Source organism: Saccopteryx leptura, chromosome 4, assembly GCF_036850995.1.
Source record: "Saccopteryx leptura isolate mSacLep1 chromosome 4, mSacLep1_pri_phased_curated, whole genome shotgun sequence".
Lineage (NCBI taxonomy): Eukaryota > Metazoa > Chordata > Mammalia > Chiroptera > Emballonuridae > Saccopteryx > Saccopteryx leptura.
In genome coordinates, this window is record NC_089506.1 from 17,548,747 (window position 1) to 17,562,270 (window position 13,524).

The 13,524-nt window shown below is 49.0% G+C and overlaps 3 protein-coding genes across 5 annotated transcripts in view; 2 read left to right on the top strand and 1 right to left on the bottom strand.

Annotated features, from left to right (window-relative positions):
• Positions 1 to 2,396, top strand: part of MTUS1 (microtubule associated scaffold protein 1) — a 156,750-nt gene extending 154,354 nt beyond the window's left edge. For 2 of the 3 annotated variants that reach the window (XM_066380227.1, XM_066380228.1), the window contains one exon: positions 135 to 2,266. In XM_066380227.1, coding sequence (XP_066236324.1) covers positions 135 to 348 — 214 coding nt within the window. In that variant the 3' untranslated portion in view covers positions 349 to 2,266. Of the gene's footprint in view, positions 1 to 134 lie in introns of all 3 variants that reach the window. The other variant, XM_066380226.1, reaches the window with a different exon arrangement.
• A 528-nt stretch (positions 2,397 to 2,924) lies between these two features.
• Positions 2,925 to 4,817, top strand: LOC136404054 (glyceraldehyde-3-phosphate dehydrogenase-like). Its single transcript, XM_066383532.1, is given in 2 exon segments — positions 2,925 to 3,247; positions 3,751 to 4,817. Coding segments are annotated over 2 exon segments (1,002 nt in total). The 5' UTR covers positions 2,925 to 3,118; the 3' UTR covers positions 4,624 to 4,817.
• A 783-nt stretch (positions 4,818 to 5,600) lies between these two features.
• PDGFRL (platelet derived growth factor receptor like) overlaps positions 5,601 to 13,524 on the bottom strand; it is a 39,975-nt gene continuing 32,051 nt past the window's right edge. Inside the window, exons 4-6 of the mRNA XM_066380229.1 lie at positions 9,613 to 9,906; positions 7,507 to 7,646; positions 5,601 to 6,104 (exon numbers count right to left, since the gene is read on the bottom strand). Of these exons, the coding sequence (XP_066236326.1) occupies positions 5,916 to 6,104; positions 7,507 to 7,646; positions 9,613 to 9,906 (623 nt within the window). The 3' untranslated portion in view covers positions 5,601 to 5,915. The remainder of the gene's footprint in view (positions 6,105 to 7,506; positions 7,647 to 9,612; positions 9,907 to 13,524) is intronic.

Here is a 13,524-nt window from a genome sequence, read left to right on the forward strand (position 1 = left end):
TTCCAAAGGGGTCGTTTTCCTGGACTCTCACACTTAAAACGCTAAGAAAAAAAATTTTTTCAAGCATGTTCCCTTAGAAACTCAAATCCACGTGGTTTCTTTTTTTTTTTTTTTTTTTTTTTTTGGTCTTTAAGGCAACTGAGCACGGAGCAGGCCACCCTGCAGGAGTGGCTGGAGAAGGAGTCAAAGGTCAACAAGCGGCTGTCCATGGAGAACGAGGAGCTGCTGTGGAAGCTGCACAACGGGGACCTGTGCGGCGCCGACCGGTCCCCCACGTCCTCCGCCGTCCCCTTCCAGTCCCCGAGGAACTCCGGCTCCTTCCCCAGCCCCAGCGTGTCGCCCAGATGACGCTTCGGAAAGCGGGGAGACTGTCTGAGAGCGTTGCTGCAGGTCTGCAGGACTGACCCGAGCCGTGGCCGTGGGATCGGCAGCCGCGTGAGCTGACGTGAGGTGGCCGCACTGGAGCTGGACCGCGCTGACCTCCAGCCTCGGCTCCCGGCGAGACCGGCGCTCGGGAGGAACACGTGACTCGCTGGCCAAGAGACTCCTCCCCCAAGATATCCGAATCGATCTGCACGGACACTTGCACAAAGCACTTAACGGACATTGCCTTTTTCATGTAAGCATAAGGGGAAAAAACTCTCAGGGGCCTCTTAAGATAAAGATTTATAACGTTTATAATGTTCTTCATCACAGGCACCTTCTTGTGATTTTTATTTGGGGGATGTGTGAATAAAATGGATGTAGTAGTGAGTGTCCTGTGTCCGATGCTGCCTCCTTTGCTGTGTATGGAAAGTTAAAAGCTGAATATTTCTGGATATGTACTAATCAGAGAAATCAGTGTATGTATTTCTGCAAAAAAGCCATAGAAAAAAAGAGCACTAGTTGCTTGAATGATGATTTCCTACCACCCGCTCCGATCTGCCCTTTGTCACGGGACAGAGGGGCTGACAGAAGAGCTTTGACTTGCCCGTGTCTGTGCAGTCTCTGTATCCTTTCGAAGCATCTCGGCATTCTTCCAGGGTTCAGCCATGTCACTTAAAACTAACTAGATTTTTTTTTTTCCTGTAGATCTTCAACTTTCCCATGTGAACCTAACATTTTTATTACGATCCACTTCCTCAGGCTACGAGCAAATGTAAAACCCTAACTTTTCTAAATTGTTCTGTATAAACAAAAGGGGCAGCAGCAGTGGATTGCTTCTGCCTTCTGTTTACCTTGACCGAAGCTGTCCTCACTGATTTAAACTGTCGTCTTCTCCCACTGTCCTCACTCCCTCCTCCCCCCCCTCCCCCAGCCAGAGCCAATCTTCTACCTCCTGCCTGTGTTCCTCTGGGGCAAGGATAATGGAATATGCTCCTCCAGAGCCAGCTCTTCCTCAGGGTGCCGAAACCCCTTTCCAAACAAACCACAGCCTGGGTCTGATCCAGTTTTGAGAAACCGTAGCGGGAATCAAGAATGAGAGAGTCATTGGCTAGCAGAACTAGGAAAGGTAGATTCAGTGCTGATTGATGAATGGGAGTACCTTGGTTAAACCAACGATGCAGCATTTAATAGGAGATAATGCTAAGTTTCCACGTACCCTTCGAGGAATCCTGTTGTCTTTGGGAAGGCAGAAGGGCCAGCTGACGAGTAGAAAAATGTGGCTTATCGAACTCTCCTCCAGGTTGCATTTCAGTTTCTTTTCCAAACTTCACCTATTACCTCCCCCAATTCTAATACTTTGGGGGAGGTGGAAGGAAGAACTGTGCCCCCCCCCCATGCCTGCATGTGTCAACATTGTGATGTCAGCATCTCCCTCTGATGGCTATACAAATAACCCCTATAGTAAGAACAGATTCAGGATACTAGAGGTGGCTATTTGGGTCATCATTTACATGTACACTGCATAGCAAGTTAATATTCATGATGCATGGCTTCTTTATTATTAGCGATTGTGTCTGAAGTCTATACTTCAGTCGTTTATTATGTATGTAACCTTCCATGTTTGCTTCTGATAGATGGGAACCAGGTTCATCACCACCTTCTGAAGCCTCTCTCTGTGTACCCTTCCAAGTTGTTCTCAATGTCATTAGCCAAAGGTGGATTTGCCATCCGTTCCCTAGCATGGTAAATCTCGTGCTGTTCCCTGCTCTCCTCCGTACCGTGTAGGTGTCTGGGGGAATCAACCTTACACAGTTAGTATACAGTGTCTTCAGAGACTGGGAGACAACTGGAAAGGAGATAGGAAACAAAACAGAACTTTTTAGATTTTTTTTTTCCAAACTAAATGTTTCACGTAGGATGCAAAATGTTGGCACGTCATAACATATACGATGTGTAAAAAACTATAATTGTGCTCAGTTTGTAATGATGCAAAGTGTATTTTTACCTTGAATAAATAAATAATGCTGGAATATTTAATATAAGAAGTGCAACCTGTGACGTACTTCACTCTCTAAAGTGTTACCCAGTTCATAGCCCTTCTCACAGCACAGGGGTTTACGCTGTGTCTCTGCCTAAGTGATTTTCCAGGAATTTCCAGTATAACCACAGAATTGGCCATGGGCTGAAAGTTGGCTCACACAGCTAAACTCAGAACTAAGCTTTTCTAAATTCAAAGCCATGTGTTTTGGAGAAACAACTCTTTTTTTCCCCTGAACTTAGAAGCAGGGAGGCAGTCAGACAGACTCCTGCATGTGCCCAACCGGGATCCATCTGGCATGCCCACCAGGGGGCAATGCTCTGCCCATCTGGGGCATTGCTCCATTGTGACCAGAACCATTCTAGCACCTGAGGCAGAGGCCATAGAGCCATCCTCAGCGCCCGGTCCAACTTTGTTGCAATGGAGCCTTGGCTGTGTGGGAGGGGAAAAGAGAGACAGAGAGGAAGGAGAGGGGGAAGGGTTGAGAAGCAGATGGGTGCTTCTTCTGTGTGCCCTGACCAGGAATTGAACCCAGGACTTCCACACACAGGCCAACGCTCTACCACTGAGCCAACTGGCCAGGTCCTAGAAAAATAGCTTTTGACCGGTGTTAAGTTTTGCTCTTTAAGATAAGAAAATTGAGGCTTTCTGCTCCCCCTGTTTGGTAGACAGCAGCGTCTTCCTGCACAGTGCCAGCCACAACCCTGAGACACGATGGTGAAGGTTGGAGTGAACGGATTTGGCCGTATTGGGCGCCTGGTCACCAGGGCTGCTTTTAACTCTGGCAAAGTGGATATTGTTGCCATCAGTGACCTTTTCATTGACCTCAACTACATGGTCTACATCAGGGGTCCCCAAACTACGGCCCGCAGGCTGCATGCGGCCCCTGGAGGCCATTTATCTGGCCCCCGTCGCACTTCCGGAAGGAGCATCTCTTTCATTGGTGGTCAGTGAGAGGAGCACATTGACCATCTCATTAGCCAAAAGCAGGCCCATAGTTCCCATTGAAATACTGGTCAGTTTGTTGATTTATATTTACTTGTTCTTTATTTATTTATTTATTTTTTTTCCTTTTTTCTGAAACGGAAACAGGGAGAGACAGTCAGACAGACTCCCGCATGCGCCCGACCGGGATCCACCCGGCACGCCCACCAGGGGCGATGCTCTGCCCCCCAGGGGGCGACTTGTTCTTTATTTTAAATATTGTATTTGTTCCCGTTTGTTTTTTTACTTTAAAATAAGATACGTGTAGTGTGTTCATAGTTTTTTTTATAGTCCGGCCCTCCAACGATCTGAGGAACAGCGAACTGGCCCCTGTGTAAAAAGTTTGGGGACCCCTGGCCTACATGTTTTAGTATGATTCTGCTCATGGCAAGTTCAAAGGCACAGTCAAGGCTGAGAACGGAAAGCTTGTCATCGACAGAAAGTCCATCTCCATCATCCAGGAGCGAGATCCCGCCAACATCAAATGGGGTGATGCTGGTGCTGAGTATATTGTGGAGTCCACTGGTGTCTTCACCACCTTGGAGAAGGCTGGGGCTCACCTGAAGGGTGGAGCCAAGAGGGTCATCATCTCTGCTCCTTCTGCGGATGCCCCTATGTTTGCGATGGGTATGAACCAAGACAAGTATGACAATTCCCTCAAGATTGTCAGAAATGCCTCCTGCACCACTAACTGCTTGGCCCCCCTGGCCAAGGTCATCCGTGACAACTTTGGCATTGTGGAGGGACTCATGACCACGATCCACGCCATCACTGCCACCCAGAAGACCGTGGATGGCCCCTCTGGGAAGCTGTGGCATGAAGGCCGAGGGGCTGCCCAGAACATCATCCCTGCTTCCCCTGGCGCTGCCAAGGCCGTGGGCAAGGTCACCCCTGAGCTGAATGGGAAGCTCACTGGCATGGCCTTCCGTGTTCCCACCCTCAGTGTGTCAGTTGTGGATCTGACCTGCCGCCTGGAGAAAGCTGCCCAGTATGATGACATCAAGAAGGTAGTGAAGCGGGCATCAGAGGGCCCTCTCAAGGGCATCCTGGGCTACACTGAGCACCAGGTTGTCTCCTGCCACTTTAACAGTGACACCCACTCCTCCAACTTTGATGCTGGGGCTATAATTGTCCTCAATGACCACTTTGTCAAGCTCATTTCCTGGTATGACAATGAATTTGGCTACAGCAACAGGGTGGTGGACCTTATGGTCCACATGGCCTCCGAGGAGTAAGAGCCTCCTGGACCACCAGCCCCAGCAAGAGGAAGAGAAACCCTCAGCTGCTGGGGAGTCCTTGCCCCAGACCCATCCCCCAACATACTGAGAACCTGACCTGCAGTTTCCATCCCAGACCCCCTGAAGAAGGGGGGGGGGCTTAGGAAGCCCTACTTTGTCGTGTACCATCAATAAAGTTCACTGTACCCAAAACTAAATAAAAAAGAAAATTAAAACAACTATAGTCTAAATATTTTTGAAGATGCTAAAAAAGTCTAAATGAAGTTGAATTTTCCTTGATTTGTACACCTATTTTATATTGAAAATTAAACTTTTAAAAACACATGCTATAGCCCTGGCTGGTTGGTTCAGTGGTAGAGTGTTGGCCCAACATGTGGAAGTACAGGGTTTGATTCCTGGTCAGGGCACACAGGAAAAGTGCCCATCTGCTTCTCCACCCCTCCCCCTCTCACTTCTCTCTCTCTCCTCCTCCTCCTCCTCTCCTGCAGCCATGGCTCAATTAGAGCGAGTTGGCCCAGGTGCTGAGGATGGCTCCATAGCCTCTGCCCCAGGTACTTAAAAAACGGCTCCTGATGCAATGGAGCAAGGGCCCTAGATGGGCAGAGCATCGCCCCCTAGTGGGCTTGCAGGGAGGATTTCGGTCAGGGCACATGAGGGAGTCTGTCTCTGCATCCCCTCCTCTCACTAAAATAAAAACAACAAAAAAACACTTGCTATAGATCTTATGGAATGTACTACTCTAGAACTAGTACTTTTGAATGCAGCAGTTTTTTTTGGTTATTTTTTAAATAAAAAGCAGTTCCTATGTTTTTTTGGATACCTTTACATAATTGAACTATGTATCACTGCATTTTTAGATTCTCATGTATTTTAGGTAATTCAAATAGAATATTGGGTATTAACCCAAAGATTATTACCAAGTCCTTCTGCAAACCTAAAAAATAAGCACTTAGCCCAATTTTTAATTATTTTTTTATAAAAACTTGCTCATTTAATAGAAATGATTATATAAAGTTGTTTACATATATGCTTTCTTAGTATAAAAACTAGAAACACATATACATAGGTAAGCAATGACAATACATGCTTTCTGTCAGAGGAGTTAACACTTCTATTATTAGACTGGATGACTTCCTTTAAGTTTGGGTGTCTGGGTCTTACTCACAAGGCAGGGGCTGGGGTTTGGCACTTGACATCAGCCTCTGGCAAAGCACCAGTGGGAAGAACGCCCGAGCTGGTTGTGTACACAAACGGGCTTTCCATCAGTTCATGCCACTTCATTTTCCAAGTCAGGAAAATTCAACAGTGGTAGCTACTGTCGTCTGTCCTCGGAGATTCTGGGCCGTGCAAATGTAATATCCTGCATCAATGGTCTCAAAGTCTTCCACGGCCACGATGCTCTGGGAGATCCTCGTGGTGTGTCCGAGTCCCCTGTGGATCAGCCGCCAAGTGTCTTGAATGGTCACGGGCCTTTCATCCTGTTTAAACGACACCCACAGGGGCTGAAGCGAGAAGGACATGCCACTGCAAACAGCTCCCATTCACTCCGCGCTCTTACCTGGCTGAGGAGTGTTTGGTGTGCCGGCTCACGGACACACTGGACAATCACTTTCGGCTGCGTGTTTTACAGAGCCGCGTCTGGAAGTTCATTATGCTGTTCGACTCTCTCTCTCTCTCTGCCCTTTTTGTTAAGTTTCTACTTAATATAAAATCGATTCTTTTGGAACTCCGGGGCGGTCGACCCGGGACTAGTCGTCATAACGTGGGTAACATTTGCCGGCCTCGCCTCACAGTACCCACTTCCACCCTCTCGCTCACAGAACTTCTAGTCCAAGAGCCCGCAGCACTCACTGTGGAAACGAGGAAAAGCTCCCCCTGTTCAGCTCTGGGCGAAGGAGAGTATGATCAGTCAAATGTGCCAAGGGCCCCCGGTGGGAGAAAAGTGGTACCCAGGATGGAAAACGTGACGCCCGAGAGGACATCGCTTCCTATTTCTAGGAAGTCAGATGGTCACTTTGGGGAGGTTTCACCCAAATTTGGTGATCTGAATGCAGCGTTTTCTGGATTAGCTTAACATCATTGTAACATAGTGTTAGTACATGAATACCCCTTCTCATAAAATAATAATTAGCCATGTTTAAAACAGATCTCGACTGAAAATCAGTAATATCTTCTAAGTGTGATACCTTTAAAAACAAGTACCAAGGACCAGAATGCTGGAAAATACAGTTCTCCAGGGAGAGTTACTTTCCACCAATCACAGTCCTGAGCCAAAAGTGTGTTGGCGACTGAGGACGTCTCAGGAGGCCAAATCTCTTCTGGCAACACAGGGATTGTTCCATGTTGGGAGCAAAGCTGTTTATAAAAGCGAGCGGGACACGCACGGCGGCTCAGTGAGAAGCCGTGCTTGCTTTTATGGAAAGTCTATTTTAAAACGGTCTCTGGCCTCAGAGCACCTTTGCGCCGGGGCCCGTGTTTCTGTGCCCACTGCATGGACACAGGGCATAGCTTGTATGCAAGACACTCAGAAGGATGCCAGAGGGAGGTTAGCAAGGTCTCTAATCGACCCAGAATTAAGCCTGAAGTTTGAGGTTGGGGTAGAGAAAGAGGGAGCAAGCCCCTGTCCCTCCTTATTTAAGGGTTATGAAGAAAAATCACACAGGAGGAAGGCACCCTGAGTCAACTGTCTAATGAAATGCAGTCCCCTTTTCTCCCCGTCTATTAAATAGAAAAGCCATCTGTAAATACACTGAAACTTCTTAGAAGAAAAGAAGCCAGCCCTGGCGTCCACCGCAGTCCTGCACATTGCTTGCACTTTTTAAGTTCAAGTCTTCATCCCGGAATTGAAACAACTGGCTGAGTCTGGGGTGTGGCACTTACCTTCTGCCCCGGGTAGATCCACCTGAACTCCACCTCAACGTCAGGCTCCCCTAGGACAGTGCAGAGGACACTGATGTCATCCCCACTTTTCACTTTGTTCGAGGATGCCAAGATGGTGGTCGACGGAGGGCCACTGGGCACTGGAGTTAAGCAGGAGACAGGGCGAGTGAGAAACGCACAAATACCACACTGAAGACACACCTACAAACACACTCTTTTCTTTGGAGAGGTCTGTGACCTGTCTGCCTTTCCCGGTCACACTGGGCCTCCCACACACACTGCGTCTGGATTCTTTGAGGACTCCTCTTTCTCTACCTTAGTAATCCCAAATGGGGTCATCATCCAGAGCTCCCCAGGCCCAGCCATTCCCTTGCACTTAGGGGAGGAGGTTAAAAGCTCTGCCAGGCTCCATGGCCTCCGCCTCAAGCACTAGAATGGCTCTGGTTGCCACGGAGCAACGCTCCAGATGGGCAGAGCATCGCCCCCTGGTGGGCATGCTGTGGGGGGGTGGTGGATCCTGGTCAGGTGCATGCGGGAGTCTGTCTCTCTGCCTCCCCCCTTCTGACTTCAGAAAAATAAAAGCTCTGCGAGGGGTTCACATGAAGGGAGTTAAAAGTCGAGGGGGAAGGAGACCCTTGGGAAGAAAGCACAGAGAAGGCAGGGCAGCCGCAGGGGTGGGGTGAGCAGAGGGGGTGTGTCTGTCTGTGCTCAGCGGAGAACCCCTAGATCTAAGGAGACAGGTTTGCAGGAGGGGCAGGGATGCTGCCTATGTCCTCTCACAGCATTTCAAACACAGATCTCACTGCGGGCGGCTCACTCAGCTGCTTTGGCCGGCAGCCTCGAGCCAGCCAGGCAGCGTGCTAGGAGCGGGGACTACAGCGGGGGGCTGGACAGGCAGGTCCCCGGAGGAGGGGACAGACACGGAGCAAGTCATTGTGCGGTTAATCTGAAAGGAGTGTGTCAAGACCTGTAAGGAGAAGCCCAGAGTGCTCTGGGAGTTCAGAATAGCCTAAGAGTCAGGAGAAACCTCCCTGAGGCAGCACCGTTGGAACTCAAGTCTGGAGGGCGAGCTTCCCCCGCAGGCGTGGAGGGAGAAGCGGGAGGTTCCTCCGACCGGGAATCCCTCAGGCAATGCCCCTCCGTGAGGTGGAGGAGAGTGTGGCCTGAACACGTTCTTTCAGGCTCCATGGAAGAGGTTGACCTTAGTTCTAGGAACAGTGGGAACTACTAAAGGCTTTTGGGGTAGATGAGAGAAAAGGTGGACTTAGGGGAGACCAGCTGGAAAGGTGCTTGCATTAGGACCAGGAAGAGATGATGACAGCTTTCTGCAATGCGGGTGGAGAGAAACGGCAGGAGTTGAAAGTGACTTTAATGGAAAAAGTGAAAAGGACTAGGAGGGGACAGAAGTGTCAGGCGGCCTCCCAGTCCTGGCCTGCATACCAGGTGACTGTGGTGCCATGGTGGGGACAGGGAAGCTGTCCCCAGCCTAGGGAGGAAGAGTGGAGTGCAGGGGGGCAGGTAAGGCCGGGAAGCACCCAGACTGCGTAGACAGCTGTGTATGTGAAGCTGGCGCTCCTGGGTCTGGGCCACGTGTGTTCCCTCAGGAGTTATTAGGGACAGCTAAGCTTCAGGAGGGGACCAGGAAGTGAGACAGAGGGGCCTTGGAGAATTCTGAGCTGGGAGAGGCAAAGAGCTGACAAGGCAGGATGAGAAAGCTGGGGGAAAACGGGAAGATGGGGCCAGGGATGTGGATTTCACACCCTCAAGGCGGAATCTAGAAGGCCCTGAAATCCACAGCCACCTTTCGGCTCTGATCCTCCTGGATTCCACCTCGCCTGAGGCAGTGCCAGAGTGAATGGTGGAGGGATCTGAGAGAAGAGAGGCGAGAGGTGTTGCGTTAGAGTCACAGACAAGGGAGTAGAACGTTCCAGAAATGCTGGTGCAGTAAAGGAGCTGTGAAGGACAGCATTCTGTGCCTCCCGATTTCCATCCAGACTTGGGAACAGCACCACCTACTACTGACCAGCTGGAAGCAACTAACCCAGAGGTCGGGACCCACAGGTTGAGAACCGCTGAACTAACCCCTAGGCACTGGTGGAAACGTACCTTCTGCGTAAAGGAGTTGATACTTGACGGAGATCTGAGACTTGCCCCCAGCCTCCGCCTTGCAGTAGACCACCCCCTGGTGGTCGGAATGAGGTTGCAGATACACAAAGCCTCTCTTCATGTCATAAACAATGTCTGTTCCATTGGCGGGGATTTCCTTGGCCGGGAACTCCCTATGGAGTGTGACTTTGGCTGATAGGACAGTCACTCGACAAGGAACCACAGCCTGTCTGTCTGGGTTCAAGTAGACAACATCAAAATAACTGGGAGAAGGTACAAAGAGTTCTCCTTTCTCTGCAAAGGAAAAGACACAGGCTTATTTCTTCTGGCGAGAGGAGGCAAAGAGCACGTTATGGGTTTGCGCCTCCAGGGCACAGAGATGCCAGGGGACCAGCGACAGACTCCATACTGAGCCCTTGTGAATAGGAAAGGCTATTTTAAAAAACTTTCCTCTTTGAAAAGAATGTTACTTCCCATTTCCTTAAAGGAAATAAAATAGGTCTTAGTCCAAGTTCAAATCAGACCCGTGGCTCACCCCCCTGAGGAAGCAGGGGAGCCGACTGCCTGCGAATGGTAAGGGCAGGTTTAAAACCTGTAAACAATCTGCTTCGTCCCTGGAGACATTAGCCCCATAATCTATGCTCAGTAATTGCTGTCCAGAGGCGAGTCCCAACATGGCAGAGCTCCTTGGAAGGCCGGGCCCAGTGGACCTCATTCCTGCCAAGGTCAGTGGAAAGAGTCAAGTAGAAGCAGGTGAGGAACCCGCTAATCTCCGGCCTGAGCACAGCTTGGTTGCCACAAGGTTGGGGACCAACGATCAGTTTCTTACGCTCCTCCCATTTCTCCGAAATCACTGTATGTGTTCTTTAAAGCTCTCAAAAATGATATTTTTATCTTGCAGAAATGAGGACTGGTTTACCCATACTTCTCTTAGTACAAAGGAGTCTGAGTTGGGTTTTTTTTGTTGTTGTTGTTAGTTTGTTTTTGGCATGCACATTAAATCCTTTGTTCTCTATACTATAAGAGAAAATTATAGTAATTAAGAGAAATCTTCTAACTTGATTATACCCCAACATTTGTTTAATTGTTTCCCATGTTTTTTTCCTACAATGTTTCTGAAACAACCAATTATTCTTGGCTTTTTTTTTTTTTTTTTTTTAAATTTTATTTTATTTATTCATTTTTAGAGAGGACAGAGAGAGAGACAGAGACAGAGACAGAGACAGAGAGAGGAGAGAGAGACAGAGAGAGAGAGAGAGAAGGGAGGAGGAGCTGGAAGCATCAACTCCCATATGTGCCTTGACCAGGCAAGCCCAGGGTTTTGAACCGGCGACCTCAGCATTTCCAGGTCGACGCTTTATCCACTGCGCCACCACAGGTCAGGCCTATTCTTGGCTTTCTCCTTCACTACCCTTCGTTGTGATTTAGGTTAGGGACAGAATTTCTGGACATATCATCAAATGTCTTCAGAAGCCAAGAGTTCTTTGGCAATGGCAGCAAGTTAACTCACAGGGAGGTCTTTCCCCTCACCTGGATCGTACTGAGATCACGAAAGAGTTAGGTCATGGCTCAGTGAGACCCTAGTTTGTGCTGGGCTTTCTATCTGGCTGGGTGATTCCAGCCCCTTCATCTTGTGCCTACCAGTCCTGTGTCCACAATCTGTATGGCCTTGGAAGACTCATCCCCATTTGTAAAGAAAAGAATCCAGAGTAGACGGTATAAAAGGTATCTTTTTTTGGCAAAAAAACATTTAAGGGATTATGATTGTAGGGCTTAGAAAGCAACTTTTGTTTTAAGGTTTTGGAGAGGAAACTGAAGCAACGAGCAAAGGCAGTAGGATAACAATCGGAATTTCAGACACAAAAATGTGGTCTTACTTCTTATATGATACATGCTTTGAAAGAAGTGACCACACCAGTTGCTTTAACAAACAGAAAAAAAAAAAAATCATGTATAATCAGTACATTCCATCTACCCCACAAAAACGATGTTTAAGTTCATTTTAAAACTCATAGATGACATATGCCCTCAGCAAATATTGTATTTACTTGAGTAGATAACAAATATTACTTTAAGAACACTAAACACATGAAAATTTAGATTTCTAAAAAAATTACAGTTAATAGGCTATAAACTAAAATCCAAGTTAGAACCAATTCCATAAAAGTGCTCATTAATGTGGTTTTACGACATATGAAAATTGGAGCCCAGCTGCTCTGAGGAAGGCCAATTGCCAGTAACATTCTCCCTGATCTGGTGGTAATTACATGTGTAGGTTCACTTGAAGGTGATTTATTGAGCTGTATCGTTATGACTTGTGTATTTTTCTTTGTTATACTTCAATAAAAAATTAGAAGGGGGGGGGAAACACCCTAGAGTGCCTTCTGGATATGATTAAATACAATATGTGACAGTTGCACAAATTAACAACAGTTGAAAAGAAGCTTCACAGTGTTTGCAATCAAACTGTAGGAAGCGTGCAAACATATGCACGCCAGACGTCTCCCTGTGTGGGTAGCAGGGCAGCATATGTTTCAAAGGAACCCAGAGCCAGCAGCCGAGAGCTCAGCTCTCCTAACAGCCCGTCTGGGTTTTGCACACCCACCCAGGTCTGAAAAGACAAGTCGCTAAACCCTCTCCTGAAAACCCAACCGGACTCTTGGTGTTGAGGAATGAGAAAATGATACGACACCTCAGGTCACATCCCTTTTTGATCCAGGTTTCTTGACTGTTGAAATGAATATTGCTTTGGGGGCGTTCCTTTGATTCACAAAGGGGCTTCCTTAAATCGGGGAAGAAGACCTGCCTTTCAAACTCAAAGGGAGCCCGTAGCCCTCATAGGATTCTCCTCCTCCAGGGAGGTCTTCAGTTCTGATCCCAGTTTAACAGCCAGTGTTTGGGGAGGATACAACAGAGCTGTGACAGAACAGCGTCACTCTGCCAGTTGAGAAATGGTTTCTGTCCTCATCCCAAATAACAGACTCTTCTCAGTGTTAATGAGCTCCCTGTCCCCACTGTCGCTTCCCGGTGTGGTCTAACACTGCGGGCACGTGGCCTTTCTGCGTGGCCCGCCCCAGAACGAGGATCAGAGGGATCACCTGTGAACAACTGTTAGCAACTCCCCCGACCACACCAGGGACGCTAGCCAGGGCCTGTCTGTCTGCCCACCAGCCAATGACTCAGAAATGGGCGAGGGCAGTAAGAACACCGGACCCTGGGTCAGAAAAACAGGGTTGCCTCTTCACTCTGCCTCCGTAAGTCAGGAAACATTGAACGGGTCACCACGCCCTTCGGGTCTCGGTATCGGGCTCATAATTTCTGAAGCAGAGATAGTGAGGCAGTCCCTACTTTGTTCCTGGGGCCATGGTGGACATGAAAGGAGGTCCATGGGCCCCCAGGACCGCGGCGTGCTCTGCTAGCGCATCTGCTCGCCGGAGGGGGGCTCTCTGGGCAGGAAGGGATTATAGATGCGATTTTGTGAAAGCGTCTTTTGTGGCCAGGGCAGACCATCATCTGAGTCATAAATCACTCAGGTCTGAAAGATAGATGGATTCAGGAAGTACACCAGCCTCCTGAAGGCCCCAGCCCAGACGCCAAGAAAGCATTCTGACTGCACCTGAAATGCCGTCGAGGACAGCAGGACCGGGGAGGTGGCCATGATGAGATTCCTGCAAGCTGCTCCTGACCTCTGAGCCTCGTGGGAGAATGTCTGCCCCCTGCAAGCTGCTCCTGACCTCTGAGCCTCGCGGGAGAATGTCTGCCCCCAGCCCTCGGTTAGAGGGGCCGAGGAGGGAGCTGGCACCCGCCCTGCTGCCTGTTTTCCAGGTGCAGTTCCCCAGGTGCAAACACGCCCAGCACTACAGGGGAGCGGGGTTCACGCCGACCTGCCCCGCCGCTGCCTCACTGAGGCTC